This window comes from Herpailurus yagouaroundi, unplaced genomic scaffold (genome assembly GCF_014898765.1).
Source record: "Herpailurus yagouaroundi ecotype Mexico unplaced genomic scaffold, PumYag 182, whole genome shotgun sequence".
Classification (NCBI taxonomy): Eukaryota; Metazoa; Chordata; class Mammalia; order Carnivora; family Felidae; genus Herpailurus; species Herpailurus yagouaroundi.
In genome coordinates, this window is record NW_024412413.1 from 52,879,198 (window position 1) to 52,899,224 (window position 20,027).

The 20,027-nt window shown below is 40.7% G+C and overlaps 1 protein-coding gene across 3 annotated transcripts in view; it reads left to right on the forward strand.

Moving 5' to 3' along the window:
- Positions 1-18,535, forward strand: part of CUNH12orf56 (chromosome unknown C12orf56 homolog) — a 119,792-nt gene extending 101,257 nt beyond the window's left edge. The window contains exon 12 of one of the 3 annotated variants that reach the window (XM_040491520.1): positions 18,179-18,535. In XM_040491520.1, coding sequence (XP_040347454.1) covers positions 18,179-18,379 — 201 coding nt within the window. In that variant the 3' untranslated portion in view covers positions 18,380-18,535. Of the gene's footprint in view, positions 1-17,884; positions 18,115-18,178 lie in introns of those variants that run through there. The other 2 variants (XM_040491519.1, XM_040491518.1) reach the window with 2 other exon arrangements.
- The last annotated feature ends 1,492 nt before the right edge of the window (positions 18,536-20,027 follow it).

Here is a 20,027-nt window from a genome sequence, read left to right on the forward strand (position 1 = left end):
AAAAAAAAAAAAGAAACCCACAGTTAAAAATTTTTTAAATGTCTTTTCATTAGACTACCTAAAATAAATAATCTTTGTACCCCTCCATGAGAATGATAATAGTGAGGAATATTCAAAATATTTTATAAGGACAGAACAGGTCAATGATGGAGGTACATAGAAAGTGTTACAGGAAATCACAGGAGATCACAGGAAGAAGGTGTCAAGGAGGCCTACTTATAAGATTTTGTATTTGAGGAGGCTTTAAAAATAACTAACTCTACGATATTTTTTTAACACCACAGAACATGGAAAATGATAAGACTTGACAAAGCGTGGTGGTTGGTGAGTGCATAGATATTCCTATATCATTCTCTTTACCTCTCTGTATACTTGAAACATTTCACAATAACAATAATAAAGTGTGTTTGGGATTTGGAGAAGAGAAAAAGCATTCTACGTAGAAGAAAAATAAGAATGAGCACAGAATCCTGAAATTCAGGCTGGGTGGTCTGGTTCAAAGTGCTGGAAGACAAGGTTGGAACATTAAGATGCTACCAGATCATGCCAGACCCTGGTTAAATGGTCCTAAGAGTCTGTGGATGTGGGAAACCCCTAGAGGTTTCTGATGAACAATACATGATCAGAGTGGCAGATTAGGAATAGAACTCTGGGAGAAATTTGTACCACGGGGAGAGCCCAGATTTGGAAGAATGTTATAATAATGACTCAGATAAAAATATGGTGGTCTACCTAAGTTCCATAATATCCTGATGTGTTTCCTTATTCTGCCAGCTTGCGTTCTATTTTTATTAAGGAAAAAAAATCTGGGCTCCTGGCTAGCTCAGTTGGTAGAGCATATGACTCCTAATCTCAGGGTCATGAGTTTGAGCCCCACATTGGGCGTGGAGCCTATGAAAGGAAAAAGAAAGGAAGAAAGAAAGAGGAAGGAAGGAATAAGGAAGGAAGGAAAGAAAGAAGGAATCTATTCTTACCAGGCAGTCATACTTCCTCCTTCCTACCCCAGATCCTTTGTAGTCGAATCCAACTATATTGTAGACCAGGGTTGCGAAACTTTCTCTGTGAATGGTCAGACAGTAAATATTTTAGGCTTTGCAGGCCATATTGTCTCTGTTGTAATTACTTCGGCGTAGTGAGAAAAGCAGCCACAGACAATACATAATGAATGGGTTTGGCTATATTCCAATAAAACTTTATTTATAGAGACTGAAATTTAAATTTCAGAAAATTTTCATGTATCATGAAGTGTTTTTCTCAACATTTAAAAAATGTACAAACCATTCTTAGTTTTCGACTATATAAAAATTGGCTGCAGATTAGAGTAATGCAAAACAAAACCACGAGATGCCACTTCTCACCCCCTAGGTAGCTATTATAAAAAAGATACATAATAGCAATTCTTGGCAAAATTGGAACCCTCACACACTACTGGTAAAAATGTGAAATATCACAGCCGTCTTGGAAAGCAGTCTGGCAGTTCCTCAAATGGTTAAAGATAGAGTCACCATATGATCCGGCAATTCTACTTCTAGGTATATATACGCCGAAGAGAAATGAAAATATATATCATGCAAAATATTGTGTACAAATGTTCATGGCAGCATTATTCATAACCAAAATGTGGAAACATCCATATAGTAAATTATTTGGCAATAAAGAGAAATGAAGTATTGATGTGCTACAACATGGATGAATCCTGAAAACATGCTAAGTGGAAGAAACCAGGCATAAAAGACCAATACTGTATGATTTCATTTACATGGAATGTCAGAATAGGCAAATATATAAAGACAAAAAGTAGATTAGTGATTAATTACAGTTAGGGGAGACAGGGGAAATGACTGCTTATGGGTATGGGATTGTTGGGGTGTGATGAAAATGTTATAAAATTAATTGTGGTGATGGTAGCACAACTCAGAAAATATATTAAAAACCAATGAATTGTACACTTTAAAAGGGGGAACTGTATGGCACATGAATTATATCTCAATAAAGCTGTTAAAGAAAAAACGTTAACAGGCTCCAGGCTACTTGGTCCTGAATGTGGAATTTTGCCAATCTCTGCTACAGATACCAGATAAACTGGTTCCTTTCAGAAGCTTACTTCAGATTCAGCGACTTAAATCTGGAAAATTCAATTTAGAAGAGCAGGAGGATGACTAGTCAGATAGGCTTTTGTTGTTGGGGCTTGCTGGGGAGCAGATCTACATGTGTTATAGATGTGTGATACAAACAATGATGAACTCCCTTCGACTCAGTGGTTTGTAATTAAATCCGGGAGCTCAGTCCACATGCTCAGATATACCCAGACTCATGTTATTTCCAGTATCGGCGTCTTGTATAGACACCAGGCTGTGAAGACCTTCACTTGGCCCCAGCCAAGCTTCTCAGGGAAGCAATCATTTTGTCCATCTCTCTTCTCTTACTTAGACCAGCAGGCTAGTTAGCTGAAATTCTTCAACTTCCCATGGTTGAAAAACAAAACTTCATCTCATTACCTCTTTGGAGAGGTAATGTGAGGGGGTGATGAAAACATTTAATCTAAATGTTTCTTCTTCTTACTTAAAAAAAAAGTTTTTTTAAAGGGTACCTAGGGGCACCTGGTGGCTCAGTCAGTTAAGCTTCTGAGTCTTGGTTTAGGCTCAGGTCATGATCTCGCGGTTTGTGACTTCAAGCCCTGCATCAGGCTCTTCACTGACAGTAGGGAGCCTGCTTGGGATTCTGTCTCTCCCTTTCTCTCTACCCCTCTCCCACTTGCTCTGTTTCTCTCTCAAAACAAACAAACAAACAAACAAACAAACAAACAAACAAACTTTAAAAAAGTGGGGGGGGGGCACCTAGCTGGATCAGTTGGTGAAGCATGCAACTCTTGATCTTGGGGTTGTAAATCTGGACACCATGTTGGGTGTAGAGATAACTAAAAAAACAAAAAAAAAAACCTTAAAAATAAATAATAAAATAGTAAAATAAAAACTAGTAAGGGTTTGTTTTGACTGGAGAAGTACTTATTTTAGGAATAATGCTTTTTTTTTTTTTAATGTTTACTTATTTTTGAGAGAGAGAGAGACAGAATGTGAGTGGGAGAAGGGCAAAGAGAGGGAGACACAGAATCTGAAGCAGGCTCCAGGCTCTGAGCTGTCAGCACAGAGCCCGACGCGGGGCTTGAACTCATGGACCGCGAGATCATGACCTGAGCTAAAGCTGGACGCTTAACTGACTGAGCCACCCAGGTGCCACTATGAGTAATGCTTTTAAGAGACTTGGAAAGTTGTATTCCAGGACTGCTACCCAGGCACTGGTCAGAATTAAGACTGTCCAAAATTCTGTAAAGGACAATCTTATCCACCTCTTTGTATCTTTTGTCTTAAATCCTTAGAATTTCCCAAATGAGTTATTACCTTCTTCAGGAGAGCTAGACATTTTAGGAAATAAAACATAGAGCAGGGTTTCTGCTTTCAAGAGGGAAGTTTCTCAAATGACTTCCAGGCTCAATTCTGGGATAATTTATGCTCCATTTCCTTTCTCTTTATGCCTTGCAGGTGGTGATAGCTAATTTAAAAAAAAATTGGAAGAGAATCTTTGTTTTTATCATTATGTGTCAAGAATAGGTCATCAGTAGAAAGAAATGTTTAACATTATGCAAAAAGCACAGCCCCAAGAGTCTCTCTGAAACCCTTTGCCTCATATGCAAATTGATGAATGGACGGAACTGCAGCTTTTTAGTAATGCAGGCAAGAACCAAGGAATGAATGATCACCGGAGTTAAGAATTTAACAATACATACATAGTTCAGGAAAAAAATACTCAAAAGATCTTCTTTGAGGAGAACAAGATATGACTTTTAATAATGCTAATGATGTCACTAAAAGAACCAAGTAAGTCCATGATCATTTAAAACACAATGAGCCTGGGTGGTTCCATGGGTTAAGCATCCAACTTCAGCTCTCAAGGTTTGTGAGTTTGAGCCCCGCATCAGGCTCTGTGCTGACAGCTCAGAGACTGCAGCCTGCTTCAGATTCTGTCTCCCTAGCTCTCTGCCCCTCCCCCACTTGCACGAGTGCTCTCTCTCTCTCTTAAAAATAAACATTAAAAAAATTAAAACACAAAGTGAGAGTCTTAATGAATGCCTCAATCTCCAACCTGCAGAATTAACTAGAAAGAAAATGTTGACAAAGATACAGTTCTGATCTAATTCTGGAGCTCCAACAGTGTTAATATATGAGAACATTTTTGTTTTATTTAGAAAAATGATAAAATTTGCTGGAGTTGTAGTACAGTAATAGCAAAATTAATTACTAAAATTATTTCAGCAACTAGTAGCTATTGAGTATCAAGCGTGTGCTAATCACTGTAAAGTTTAATAAGACCCAGTGCCTATCTTTGAGAAGCTAACTTTATAGAAAGGGGAATAAATCAACCACAAAAATAATTATAACATAAGATGGTTGATAATAAATGACCACGAGGTAAAGTTTTGTGAGCCATAAGGAGAAAAGGCTTATGTGTTATTGAAATAATCAGTAAAGGGGCGCCTGGGTGGCGCAGTCGGTTAAGCGTCCGACTTCAGCCAGGTCACGATCTCGCGGTCCGTGAGTTCGAGCCCCGCGTCGGGCTCTGGGTTGATGGCTCAGAGCCTGGAGCCTGTTTCCGATTCTGTGTCTCCCTCTCTCTCTGCCCCTCCCCCATTCATGCTCTGTCTCTCTCTGTCCCCAAAATAAATAAACGTTGAAAAAAAAATTAAAAAAAAAAAAAAAAGAAATAATCAGTAAAATTTTCATGAAGGACATGGCATTTGAGATGAGAAAACAGTCACATTTTCCTGGTCTGGGAAGTAAGAGAAGAACATTCTAGGCAGTGGTATGGCAACAGAAGTACCAAAGTGGAAAAGCAGGAGAGGTTTTTGGGAAACCGAACAGCTGTTTTGCCAGAGTGTAAACTACTGTATATCTTTTTTGGAAGAAAGACAGTAGGAAATACAGTTGGAAAAGTAGGTAGGGAGTACCTGGGTGGCTTAGTCAGTTAAGTGTCCGACTCTTGATTTCAGCTCGCATCACGATCTTGCGGTTCATGGGTTTGAGCCTCACGATGGGCTCTGTGCTCACAGCGCGGAACCTGCTTGGGATTCTCTCTCCCCCTCTCTTTCTGCCCCTCTCCAGTTTGCACGTGTGAGTGCTGTCTATCTCTCTCTCTCAAAATAAATAAGTATTTTTTAAAAAGTAGGTAGGAGTCACACTGTGACGAGCTTTTCATTCACTCACTCATTCAACAAACATTCACTGAGCACTTGTGCTAAACTCAGAGGTAAAAAAATCGACAGAGGAGACCTGAATGCTATAACCACAACAATTGTGTATTCATTGACTTTCACAATTAGAGGTCTAAACATTCCTTTGATAAAATGAAGTCACATTACTTGTATGCTCCCCAAATTTCGTACAGAATTAGATCAGTTTATCAACAGTGGCGGTCTGAATCTATGCAAAGAGAAATGCCTTTCTCTCTGTCTCACAGGGTTCAAAAGTAATTTTGAGGAAGAAAGAAACACATTTGCAACCAATTATACTTTCAAGTTACACGCTAGTTTCAAAGAACTAGGGCAAATTCCTCAGCAGGTTTGGAAGGATTTAACCTGTTCCTCTCTGGGAATAGTGACTGATACAGCCCTTTCCACAACAGGCTGGTCCTGCATAGTTGGTCCCAGGGAGGGTGATAGCATTATGATGATCATGTCTCAGTGGCTGACCCACCAAACTGGTCACATTTGGGCTTTATCAACAGCTACTGCTAAAGAATTCCAAAGACAGGGGCACCTGGGTGGCTCAGTCGGTTAAGTATCTGACTCTTGATTTCTACTCAGGTCATGATCTTACATTTCATGATTTTGAGCACTGCATCGGGCTCTGTGCTGACAGCGCTTGGGGTTCTCTCTCTTCCTCTCTCTGTGCCCTTGCCCTGCTCGCACTCTCTTTCAAAATAAATAAATAAAAACAAAAACATAAAAAAAAACTGCTTTAAAAAGAAAGAATTCCAAAGACAAATTATTGCAGCTGATTTCAGTCTTGAACATGATTAGAATATCTATCCATATGGCAAAGGTGGCACAGTTTGAAGAGCTGCTGAAAATGCAGGAACTCAGATTTTATTATTTTTTTATTTTTAATTTTTTTAATGTTTATTTTTGAGAGACAGACACAGAGCACGAGTGGGGGAGGGGAGAGAGAGAGGGAGACACAGAAACCAAAGCAGGCTCCAGGCTCCAGGCTCTGAGCTGTCCGCACAAAGCCTGACGCGGGGCTTGAACCCACGAATTGTGAGATCATGACCTGAGCCGAAGTCGGACGCTTAACCAACTAAGTCACCCAGGTGTCCAGGAACTCGGATTTTAAAGTAGCAAACATGGGCATGCTGGTTATTAAAATAAGGAGGTGTGTCCACGTTTAAACACTTTTAAAAGAAAATGTGAAATAACAAAATGTTAAAAAACAGAAAATGTAGAGCAATTACATAGATGACAATTAAAATGAAATGTGAAAATGTATTATGGAAAAGGCTCTAGTAAAAGATTATCATTAATTCAAGGGACTATAATAAGGAGACTTCCCAGGCTGAGTGTGAATGGGGCATAAGGCGGGGCTAGGGGCTTAAAAAGCTTTCCCGGTTTGAAGCCAGAATCGGTGGAATGCCTGCCCTGTCCTCAGGGCTTTAACTCAGTCCTAATATCAAACACCACAGAAACTGCTGCCACAGTTGTGTTTGCACCCAGGAAAAAGTGCTGCGTGCAAGTCCTTACACAAAGCTTCCGGGCCTCGAATAGCCTCACTTTTCTACCTACACTTTTCTACTTACCACTCACATGTTAGTCTTTCAGTAATACAGTATCTCCGAGAACCTAATCACTGTCCCTTCACCCCCTCAACCTGATATCCACACTGGGCCAGCCCAATCAAGAAAATGGCCTACTTTTGATCCCCCAGACAAACGTAGGAGCCATTTTTAAGATCAGATTTCTGCCGGGTGACATTCCCTATAGACTGGAAAGGAAGGCATAGTAGAAACACCATTTATTTAATTCAGTCAATCAGTGTACATGTTTGAGTGCCTAATATATTCCTAGCATTGTGCTTGATGCCATTAGGGAGAGAAATGTCAGAGGCTAATAGTCAGGAATACGGGATGAGCACAACTAAATAAAGAAGGTACAAGACAGTACATGATTAGCTGTGATCTCTCCCCTTTGTATGTACTATGCTAAGAAGGCACCCTTGTCAAACTGCCTTGCTACCATGGTGACAGTTACTAAGAAATGCACAGACCCACATATGAACTGGTTAGAGAGTTCTGGTTGTTGCTGTTGTTTTTAAATATGTAGTTTCTCCAGTCAAATGAACGGTTCTTAATGTTGGTCTCCAATTTTCTCTATGGATTCTCTACATTTGAGTCCTGGAAGAAAAGTGAACCAAGAGTATGTGGACCCACTGTGCTGACCCTGCAGAGTCTGGGAGTTTTCCTGCTGCTTTAGATCAGACTTTAACCCTTCATGTGTTGTTCGGAGTGACCTCAAGCGCCCCAGGCTTCTAAATTTATCCAATCTGTTAATATACAGGTATATTCCCCAAAGTTAAGAAACAATTCTGCATCATGTCTTATTCTAACTTCTTGCTTTGGTCTGTCTTGTGGTTTCTATCTTCCCTGTGCCCCGCTTCATCCTAACTGTGACCACTCTCCCCTCTTCATTTATTCCCCAAGTACCATTACATATAAGTGGTCATTTATTATTATTATTATTTTGGGGGGGGCAAGTGAACAAGGGGCAGAGACAGAGAATCCCACAAGGGACAGAGATAGAGAGAGGAGAGACAAGCGGGGTTCACCCAAAGCGGCGGTCGTGCTCCTTGGAAGTGGGGCTCAAACTCACAAACTGTGAGATCATGACCTGAGCTGAAGTCAGATGCTTAGCCAACCGAGCCACCCAGGCACCCCTATAAGTGGTTGCTTATAATGAACAGTTAATGGAAGTCCGGGAACAAGAAAGGAGGTAGTATAATACAGCACAAGGAAAGAACCTAAAAGAACTTTAGCACCTAAAAGTTCTTTGGCCATTTTCAACATGGGGAATTTTTCACTGTATTTTCTTCTCAGGGTGCTGCCATTTTGCTCAGACTTCCTTCTCATCTCTTTTTTAAGTTCTTCAAGTCCAATCTCGGAGGTTCTATTATTCAAGGCAACTTACGTTGTCAAACCTCCCCCCCATACAGACTACCCCAAAATGCCAACTTTTTTTTTTCCTTCTCAAAGGCTCCTTCCCCCCGCCCCCCGCAAATGTTGCCATTCCCCTAGTATGCAAAATAGCAGCTAAGAATAGCTATTTTAAAAGTTATTTATTTTCTTTCCCTGTTCACATGCATTTTGGCTTAACTCTCTCATTTGATCTGTATTTAAGGTACTATTTTTCTTGAGGCTGTCTGAAATAAAAATGTAAAGTCAAGGTTTCAGAATCATTTTGAATTGCACGTAAGCCATTTATTGGTTTATTTATTGGGGGAGAATTCTAGTTCTTTTTTAACTCATTTTCTTTTTTTTTTTTTTTTAATTTTTTTTCAATGTTTTTATTTATTTTTGGGACAGAGAGAGACAGAGCACGAACGGGGGAGGGGCAGAGAGAGAGGGAGACACAGAACCGGAAACAGGCTCCAGGCTCCGAGCCATCAGCCCAGAGCCTGACGCGGGGCTCGAACTCACGGACCGCGAGATCGTGACCTGGCTGAAGTCGGACGCTTAACCGACTGCGCCACCCAGGCGCCCCTTAACTCATTTTCTAATAAATAACTTCTCAAAGATTCAGAAAAGCTACTGAATGATTTGTGAGTTTCTGACTGTACTGTAAAAGATATGGAGAAGAATAAAAACAGGTTCCCTGTAGAAAACTCCCTACTGTATCTGGCATTATCCACAGACTAAGAACCCTTTTACGAGTACCCAGCACAATTTTCATAAAAGAAAACTTTCTTTATTCAGTCACAAAAGTAGATGCTTAGGCAGTGACCACAACTTTGCCTTAAGGATAAGAATCTTATCTCAGACTATAGAAAAGCTTCCAAGGGTGTGGAGGGATGATTATCTCTAAGGTAGCCCTAAGTTATATTTGAATGTCATCTCCTAAGGAAGGTAACATATAAGTATGGCTTCTTGTGAAGATGGGTATTTCCCCTTGGATGGATCTCAATTTATACAAATTGATTTATATAGATGGAGATTTACAGAAATCTCCATCTATACCTCTATGAGGCTGTTACAAACTGTGCTGAGCACCAGACAAGGTACCATGAAGATATGAGCAAACACTGAAATAAAATCGAGATCCTATAGGAATCCTACTTAGAATTCAGAGGCTAAGAAGTAAAAATTATGGAATGAAAAACAAAGCAGAATTGCTTCACAGAGTTCTGGAATTTTAGAACTAGAAATATTTTATTTTATTTTATTTTATTTTATTTTTCAACGTTTATTTATTTTTGGGACAGAGAGAGACAGAGCATGAACGGGGGAGGGGCAGAGAGAGAGGGAGACACAGAATCGGAAACAGGCTCCAGGCTCTGAGCCATCAGCCCAGAGCCCGACGCGGGGCTCGAACTCACGGACCGCAAGATCGTGACCTGGCTGAAGTCGGACGCTTAACCGACTGCGCCACCCAGGCGCCCCACTCCCCCCTACAATTTTAGTACAAACACTTACAGATTCTACTCTTGGCCGAGCCCTGTTTAAGGAACTAATGGGAGGGGCAGAGAGAGAGGGAGACACAGAATCGGAAACAGGCTCCAGGCTCTGAGCCATCAGCCCAGAGCCCGACGCGGGGCTCGAACTCACGGACCGCGAGATCGTGACCTGGCTGAAGTCGGACGCTTAACCGACTGCGCCACCCAGGCGCCCCAGAACTAGAAATATTTTAAAAATCATTCACTGATTTGCAGAGAAGGAAATGAGAGCTCAGAAGGGTTAGTAGTTTTCCTGAAGTCACACAGTGAATTAGCAGCAGAGTCCACAGATAATCAAGAGGTTTATCTACCTTACCACATGTAACAACCATTAAGCATCAATTCTTTGCAAGGAAATATATTGCTTAAGAAAACACATGTAAAATGCCGAGCACAATGTCTGGAACCACAGCTGTCATCACAATCAACATCATCGTCATTGTGGCTAAAAGTACAGATTTTGATATTAGACCCTGATGTGAGTCTCAGCTCTGTCACTAGGTGTGACTATAGATAACATATTAACCCCGGTTTCTTCATCTATAAAATGGGAATAAAAATAGTAGACGCTGGGGCGCCTGGGTGGCGCAGTCGGTTGGGCGTCCGACTTCAGCCAGGTCACGATCTCGCGGTCCGTGAGTTCGAGCCCCGCGTCAGGCTCTGGGCTGATGGCTCGGAGCCTGGAGGCTGTTTCCGATTCTGTGTCTCCCTCTCTCTCTGCCCCTCCCCCGTTCATGCTCTGTCTCTCTCTGTCCCAAAAATAAATAAACGTTGAAAAAAAATAGTAGACGCTATTAGCGTCTACCTAATAGAATAGTTGCGGGGACTATATATATACTCACGAGCGTATGTACATGTACACATATGTTGAAAATGTTCAAACATTAGCTGTTCCACAGTATTACTAACCTATGTAAGAAGACAGAGTCAAATTAGAATACACACATATAGAGCATTGGTGGAGTTTCTCTTTGCTCCGACCAGGAAGTTAATATTTACTGAGCATGCACTGTGTACAGATACCAGCACACAAGAGTACGGAACAACAAAAACAGGAGAAGAGACGCTATTTCTGATGTTATATTATGGTTACTATTATTCTCAACAAATATACACCAATTACCTACACGTTAATAAGACTGAGTTTGTGCTTTCAAGGAGCCTGCAATCTAGTGGAGGAAGGAACCAGGCTGTTATCATACGGAGTGGTACGTACATGGCTGAGCCAGAGCTTAGAGCTATGGGAGCTCACGGAAGGACATCCTATCTAGGAAGGGAGGAGGTAGGAAAGGGAGCATCAGAGGAGGTTTCTCAGATAAAAGGATAAGGAGTTGGCCAAAGTGAGAAGGGTTGGAAAGAGCCTGAAGCCACAGACCAGCTGTGGTGGGTGCCCTCGGCTGGCTCTCGGCATCCACTCCAAACCCCTAGTGTGCTTTCTGATCCTGCAGGGGCTAAAGAAGGAAAAACCACGTTTCCCATCATCTCCCTGCAGTTAGGGTTCTGCTTTTGCCAGTCAGAAGCACTTGGAAGGTGGATCTGGGGCTGGAGTCATTCGCTTTGTTGCTGCTGCAACAGAACACCTGTTTGTTTCATCTGTGCACCCACTGGGCTTTCCTCAGCATTAGTTCAGTGTCCAGGTGCCAACTCTGTGGGTGTTGAGAGGTCGTCACAGGGGAGGAAGCAGTGCTTCCTGATCCTCAGATCACAGCTACAGTGACAGGTCTTTGAACTCTACAGTACCCATGGAGTCCACTGACGGCCACCTCTCTGATGGTTGCAGAGGTATCGGCTCTCCCAGTAGGCCAGAATAGCAGTCTTGTGGTAGGAATCACTCCTGGAGACCCCCGGTGACCCAACCACCCTTGCCAATGATTTGCTAAACTCCTGACTCCCTGTATTAAATCCCTTTTTGCTCAAAATGGTGTGAGTGGTTCCTACTTCTTGCACCTAATACACCAAGAAAATACAAAAACTGTGAAATGGGCCATGAATAATACGGTTTGTGGGGTTAGTAAACTTCCGTAAAGGGCCCAGACAGTAAATATTTTAAGCTTTGTGGGCACTTATGATCTTCACCTCGCCTTCCTCCCCCTTCCCTTCTCCAGGGCTAAGTATATTCACACTGCAGCGATCTCCAGAACATTTTCATTTTGGCAAAACTGAAACCCTACACTTCTTAAATAGTAATTCCTCATTCCCTCTCCCTCTCCCCTCTTGTCTCTGGCAACCACCATTCTACTCTCTATCTCTATAAATTTAACTACTCTTGATACCTCATATAAATGAAATCATACAGTATTTAATTTTTTGTGACTAGCTCATTTCGCCTAACATAATGTCCTCAAAATCCATGCTGCAGCATATGACAGGATTTCCTTATTTCCATTGTAAGGCTGAATAATATTCCGTTGTATGTCTGTGCCACATTTTGTTTATCCATTCCTCTGTTTATGACATTTGGGTTGCTCCTACTTCTTGGCTATTGTGAATAATGCTGTTATAAACATAGGTATGTAAATATCTCTTCAAGATCTTGCTTTCAATTCTTTTGGATATACACCCAGAAGTGGGATTGCTGGATCATATGGTAATTCTAATTTTTAACTTAAAAAAATATTTTTTAATGTTTATTTATTTTTTGAGGGGGAGAGAGAGAGAGTGAGAGAGAGTGAGCAGGGGAGGGGTAGAGAGAGAGGGAGACATAGAATCTGAAGCAGGCTCCAGGCTCTGAGCTGTCAGCACAGAGCCCGATGCAGGGCTTGAACTCATGAACCATGAGACCATGACCTGAGCTGAAGTTGGACGCTTAACCGACTGAGCCACCCAGGCGCCCCTCTAATTTTTAACTTTTTTGAGGAACCCCCACACTGTTTTCCATAGCAGCTGTACTACTTTACATTCCTACCAATAGTGCAAAAGGGTTCCAATTTCTCCCCATCCTGGTTGACACTTACTATTTTCTGGTGTTTTGATTATAGCTATCCTAATGAGTATGAGGTGACATTTCATAGTGGTTCTGATTTGCACTTCCCTAATGATTAATGATGTGATGTCAAGCATTGTTTCATATACTTGTTGATCATTTGTATATCTTATTTGCCCATTTTAAAGTTGGGATATATGGGGGTGCCTGGCTGGCTCAGTCAGTAGAGCATGCAACTCTTGATCTCAGAGTCATGAGTTCAAGCCCCACATTGGGCATGGGTCCTACCTAAAATTAAAAATAAATAAAAATAAAAGGAAAAAATAAAATTGGGATATATGTTTTTTGTTGCTGTGTTATAGGAGTTCTTTATATATAATCTAGGTATTAAGCTCCTATCAGATATACGATTTCTTTAGGCTGCTTTTTCACTTTATCACTCATGCCAGTTCAGTTTTAGTCTGTGCCCGTGAATGGCAGTGTAGTCTGGAGCAAACTGGCAAGCAGTCTGGCCAGATCTGGAGCTATCTCCCATCCTAAAGACACTAGGAGGAATGAGCCAGAACGTCTCTAACTTAAGACACTCTCACTATGCTATCAAAAAGCATCCCCATGCCTTCACTTTGAACCAGAACCAGACAACCTGAGGGTTTCTGGGGCTGCAGAATTAGAAACAGTCTCAAGACCGGGTGAGTAAGAAGCAGTCATGGAGGTAGACTTACCAGATTCGGGTTTCACGTTGTCAAGTACCTGTCACTAGAAAGCTGGGATCAAACTCAAATACAATTTCGTTATCTAGTTTGCAATTTAACACTGCTCTTTTTACTTCAAATGGTAGTTCAGTTCAGCTTCTCTGATTCTCCATGTTCATTCTGAGAGAATAAAATATCCTAACTCTGGAGATACTAATGATTTCCAGTCAAATATATGGAGAGTTACTTCTTGACAATCTAAAATGCATGCCAGTTCACAAAGTACATGCTCCAAAAAGCCCTGCCGATTCTGTATTAGTGGATATGACACCATGGCATGGTGCATTTGCCAAAATATCTTCTTTGGAGAGATAAGTTTCTCATGTATAAAAGGCCTATTTCCCCTTCCAACTACTATTGTTTTTTGGAAAAATTTGAGAAGACTTATGTGTGCTATTTCTCTGGTCTCCACAAGAAAAAGAAAGTGGGAAGGTTAAGCACAGAGCTGCATAGGGTCAAGAAGAAGAAATGTTGTAAACGCAGGATCCTAATTCTCTTCCTCCCTGATTTTTATGTTAAGTTGTTGCTATTCAGGTTTTTACATACAATGTTCACCACTGCATTACCTCTAATCACAAATGTCAAGAACAGTTGACTTTTTTTTAATTTTGGAGAGAGAGCGTATGAGCAGAGGAGAAGGGCAGAGGGAGAAAGGGAAAGAGAAAGAGACAGAGACAGAGAGAGAGAGAGAGAGAGAGAGAGAGAGAGAGAATCTTAAGCAGGCTCCATCCACACTGAACACAGAGACCCATGCGGGGCTCGATCTCATGACCCTGGCTGAGATCATGACCTGAGCTGAAATCAAGAGTCAGATGCTCAACTGACTGAGCCACCCATGCACTCCAGGATCAGTGACATTTATAAATGATTTTAGCTGTAAATTACAGAAAATCCAAACACAAGTAGCTTAAAAAAAAGTTATCTTTCTCCTCATGACAAGAAATCCAGAGATAGGTCATTGCTGGCATTGGTTTAAATGCTGAATTTTCTCAAAGTCAAAAGCCTTGAATTTTCTTGACTTTCCCTTCAGGGATGAAAGATGGCTACTACAGCTCTAGACTTCCCCTGGCTCGCAAAGCAGAAAGAATAGACAACAAATACCAGTTTTGACTGTCTCATTTTATTTGGAAGGCAATACACGTATGCCTCCCTTTTCTGGAATTTCTCCCTCAACCTCAGTAATCTTCGGTAAGGTGAAGAAAACAGAACATGTGGGAATATTTGGTTTTCCTATCCTATAGGCAGGCAAGTAAGAGGAAAACTGGGAATGGGTGTTGGTCTGTTGAGTTCTAGGGTCTGCCACAGTGAAAACCAGGAAATACCAAAACATCTGAGAATACAAGATTAATGGAGTATGATGTGCCAGATGAATCCCAGGAGACTGTTAAAAACTGTGGTACAGAAACATACTTAAGTACATGCAAAATTATTCCTAGAAATGTTATCAACTAATAAACGAACATACAAAACACTCGATAAGAAATCATCAAATTTGTTGGGGTGAAAAAAGTTTTGACAGATTTAAAAAACTTGAACAGTTATATACAAAAAACCCGGAACTCACGTTCTGAAAATGCTGACTTAGGTTGGGTTTTCTAGGAAACAGACTGAGGCAGGGAGGTGCATGCAGGTGCTTGATTTTACTCCAGAGTGCTTTCAGGAACAGCACCTCTGAGGGAGGCAGGACGGGGCAGAGGGAGGTGACCTGCAGGGCACTTGCCACAGAGGCTTTAACTGGCAGGTCCCACAGGGAATTCAAAAGCTGAATGTCCCAGATTGTTACAATTGAGGGACTCTGCCTTGTACCTCACAACTGACCAGTCCTTGGATCTGAGTCGCCCCCAGGGACAGACTGTAACCCAGGATGAGGCGGTTTCCTTCACAGAAGGCAATTTTGGAGAGAAGCCACCGTGAGTCATTAGCAGCCGACACCCCTGGCAGCTACAGCTTGGGATCTGGGCAGCATACCACACAGCATCCACTAGAAATGTGAACCCTGATTATCTCCGGGTTTGGGGATTGAGCTCGGCTTTCTCTCTTTTTTAAATAGTTTCCAAATTTTCCACAACAGAGTATTGCCGTAAGAATTAAAAATGACTTAATTCATGTAAAGCACTTTGCACAATTCCTGGAATTTATTAAGTATTCCATAAGTTTAGTTGTACTTATTTCTTATTTAGAAGTATATACATATAGGGGCACCTGGGTGGCTCAGTCAGTTAAGCGTCTGACTTTGGCTCAGGTCATGATCTCACGGTCCTTGAGTTCAAGCCCCGCGTTGAGCTCTGTGCTGACAGCTCAGAGCCTGGAGCTTGTTTCAGATTCTGTGTCTCCCTCTCTCTGAGCCTCCCCTGTTCATGCTCTGTCTCTCTCTGTCTCAAAAATAAATAAAGGTTAAAAAAAAATTTTTTTTTTAAAAGAAGTATATACATATAAAACACTATGAAGAGAAAGCATAAATGCGAATATTGTCAAGAAAAAAAGTATGAAGTAGGATTAAAATAATAATAGACTTTGCTGTTCATTTTGGCTTATTTTGTTTTATCTGTGAAATTCCTTCTTCTGATATTGCTTCTTCCTAGCATTGTCCCATAGAACTTTTTTGTAATAATACGAATTTTGGTATCAGTGTCATCCAACAGCCACTAGCCATGGTTGGCCATCCAACAGCCACTAGCCATGGCTCAAACTGAGCATTTGAAATGTGGCTAGTGCAAATGAAGAACCAAATTTCAAATTTTATTTAGTTTCAAGTCATTTAAATGTAAATAGCCACATATTGCTAGTGGCTACCAAATAGTGGACAATGCAGTTCTATACCAATATTAATCAATGGTTATGTAGAGAACAGATCTAAACTATTCTTTCTCTCTTTAAGCTTGGATGAGTTCCCTCAATTCATCACCCTGTATAATCTCCTAATCTTGATTTCAGAATCACATTATATTTAGAAGTGTAGAAAAACAAAATGGGAAGAGTTAATTAAGTGTAAAAAAAAAAAAAGTGTTTTTTTCTTTTCTTTTCTTTTTTTAAGTATAGTCTACACCCAGCATGAGGCCTGAACTCATGATCCCAAGATCAAGAGTCAGTCACATGCTCTACCGACTGAGCCAGGCAGGCGCCCCTGTTCAGACTTTTTTTTTTACATACAACAGAGAAGGTAATTTAGTTGAAAGTTAGATGCTAAAGAGCTATATAATGTATCGCTAATTGTCTGAAATTTTTTAGTAAATAATCTGAAAAGAAAATGAGAGGTTATTCTATATGAAATATCTGGTTCCTCTTGGTAAGCCAAAAAAGACTTCTCACTTAACTCACATCTTTTTTCCTTTAAAAAAAATGTTTACTTATTTTTGAGAGAGAGAGAGAGAGAGAAAGTGCATGCGCATGCACACATGAGCGTGAGCAGGGGAGGGGCAGAGAAAAAGGGAGACAAAGAATCCCAAACAGACTCCATGCCATCAACCCAGACCTCGAGGCAGGGCGTGAACACATGAATCACAAGATCATAACCTGAGCAGAAATCAAGAGTCAGACGCTTAACCGATTGAGCCACGAGATGCCCCTGAAATCATATCTTTCAACCACATTGTCAATATAGTATGGGAGACACCTACAGAAACAATTTGAGAATGCCTGAATAACAATGTGGAAGTCTCTTACGTCTCAGGTGGGAGGCTTATGCGTATGGGGATAACTGCCTAACAGCAGCCATGCTTGAGAAAGGAAAGAGACACAGATTTTGGCTTGCATTTCAGCCTTGCCACTTACTGGCTGTGTACTTTGGACATATTACTTAATTACTCCACAATAAAATGGTGATAACTACACCTTTGAAGGTTTGTTGGAATATTAGTAATATGTAAAGCACCTGGCACACAGTAAGTGCTAAATCAATGAGTTTTATTATTATGTCAATATTATGTCAATAAAATAGAACAGCAAAAGTGAAGTGAGTCCAAATGATTTAAAACTTGAGTGATAATTAACTGGCATAATCATTAAGTTGTAAAATTATTTTTGGTATATGTTACTTTATTTTTTTTAATGTATTTTATTTATTTATTTTGAAAGAAAAAGAGAATGTGAGAATGAGTGGGGGCTGTTAGCACAGAGCCTGATTCAGGGTTCGATCTCACAAACCTGAGATCATGACCTGAGCTGAAACCAAGAATCAGATGCTTAACTGACTGAGCCACCCAGGTGCCCTGGTGTATGTTACTTTATGTGTCTATTGGCCACACATAAAACACAGTCCACTGTATCAAATCAGTGACAAAAATGGATGCTTGACTAAATGAATGAATCATCACCTTGCCTGTTCTTAACGGTCTTTTGCCCCCCAAAAGGGTTGTTGTCACTAAAATGGTTTTGTCACTGGTACTGTCAGTAGGGAAATTTTCAAGCTGTAAAGAGCAGTATTAAATCAATAGTCTTGAACACAACTGTTTTTCTAGACTTAATAGGAGAGATCATGGCTGAAATTAAGAAACAACTTCTTAAGCAATACTACAAAGAAGCACTTTTAACGGCTTCCATCCTGAGACATTTTTAAGAAGATAAACAATTCTCCAGCTGAAAATGTCATCCTCACCTGTGGGAGCCAGCCTCTGGGATAGCCTCTACTGATCCTTCTTTCCTAGCATTCATGCACTTCATTACTCTCCTGCCCAAATTCAATCAAGGCTGGCCCTGAACATGGTCAAGGCTATGTCATAAAAGGCACTGCAGCTTCTGCTTTGGTCTTTCAGATCATCATTTCCCCCGGAATAAGCCAGTTGCCACGCTGTGAGAACACTCAAGCTATCCTGCGGAAAAGCCCCTGTGGCCAACAGATGAAGCCAACTTCTGAGACATGTGAGAGAATCACCTTGGAAGTGGATTCTCCATCTCCAAATAAATCTTCAGATGACCACAGCCCTAGCCAACAACATCTGACTTCAACCTTCTGAGTCTGAGACTGAAACAGAAATACCCAGCTGAACCGTTCCTGAGTTCCTGACTCAGAAATTGGGAGAGATAATACAGGACTTTTACTGTTTTAAGCCACAACATTTTGGGTTTGTTTTATTATTTTTAAGTGTATTTATTTTGAGAGAGAGAGAGAGAGAGAGAGAGAGAGAGAGAGAGAGAGAGAGAGAGAGAGAGACAGGCTGGGGGAGGGGCAGAGAAAGAGGGAGAAAGAGAATCCCAAGCAAGCTCCATGTGGAGTCTGGTGCAAGGCTCGAACCCATGAACAATGAGACCACGACCTGAGCCAAAATCATGAGCAACCCAGGCACCCCTGGTTTTTTTTTTTTTTCTCTTAAAGTAATCTCTATGCCCAACAGGGGCTTACACTCACAACCTTGAGATGGAGAGTTGCATGCTCTACCGACTGAGCCAGCCAGGCTCTCCAAATACTTTTTTTAAAAAGTAAACTCTACCCCAGCGTGGGGCTTGAACTCACCACCCCAACATCAAAAGTCACATGCTCTACCAACTTAGCCAGCCCAGTGCCCTGAAGGTGTAGTTTGGGGTTATTTGATATGCAGCAAAAGATAGCTAACGTATCATCAATAACAAACATTTATCACTACTGTACAAAGTATCTTGTTTATAGGCTGAACCATATGATCATTCAAGGTAACTTCTTGCTTTATAATTTTAATGTTTTAACAGGCTGACATGTCATTGACTATCTTTTCCTATAAAATTCTTATGAGACAAAGAGAATTAGCCCAATCAAATGTTCAGCAAATATCCATTAAGTTCAAGGTATTATACTAGGTGCTTTGCTGATGAAAAGGTATGATGATGCTGTTGATAACAACAGTAAAAATAATGATAGATATTACTAACACCTATTAAGCATGAGCTCATCACAGACACTGTCCTAGACACTGTACATATATTCTCATTTAACCTTAATGTATACTGCCAAATGTTTTCCAGAAGGTCATACCAAGTTACATTCCCATCTGCAATGTAGAAACACAAACTCACTGCATGATTATCAGCACTTAAGAATTAAAAAAAAACAAAAACAAAAACAAAAACCTGATAGGGGAAAATTGAATAGTTCAATCTGCATTTCTATGATTACTACATCTTAAAAGGTTGAGCATATTAAATTTTTGTCTGACATATGTTACAATGTTGGCATTGTGTTTTCTTAACATTTTTATTGTCAAGTCAATCTCTTCCTTTGTAATTTCCTCCAATTCTTCTATAATTAAAAGGCTCTTTCCTATCCCTAAGTCAATTACATCTTCACTTGCATTTGTATTCTAGTTTGTTTATGGTTTTGTTTTTTACACATGTAGTTATTATTTTTTTAAGTTTATTTATTTATTTTTGAGAGAGAGGGCACACAAGAGAGAGAGGAGGCAGAGAGGAAACCAAGCAGGTCCACACTGCCAGCACGGAGCCCAGTGTAGACTCACACACACAAACCACGAGATCATGACCTGGGTGGAAACCAAGAGTCAGATGCTCAACTGACTGAGCCACTCAGGTACCTCTGTAGTTATTTTTTTGATGTTTTATTTATTTTTGAAAGAGCATGTGCATGAGTGGGGGAGGGGCAGAGAGTGAGGAAGACAGGATCCAAAGGGGGTT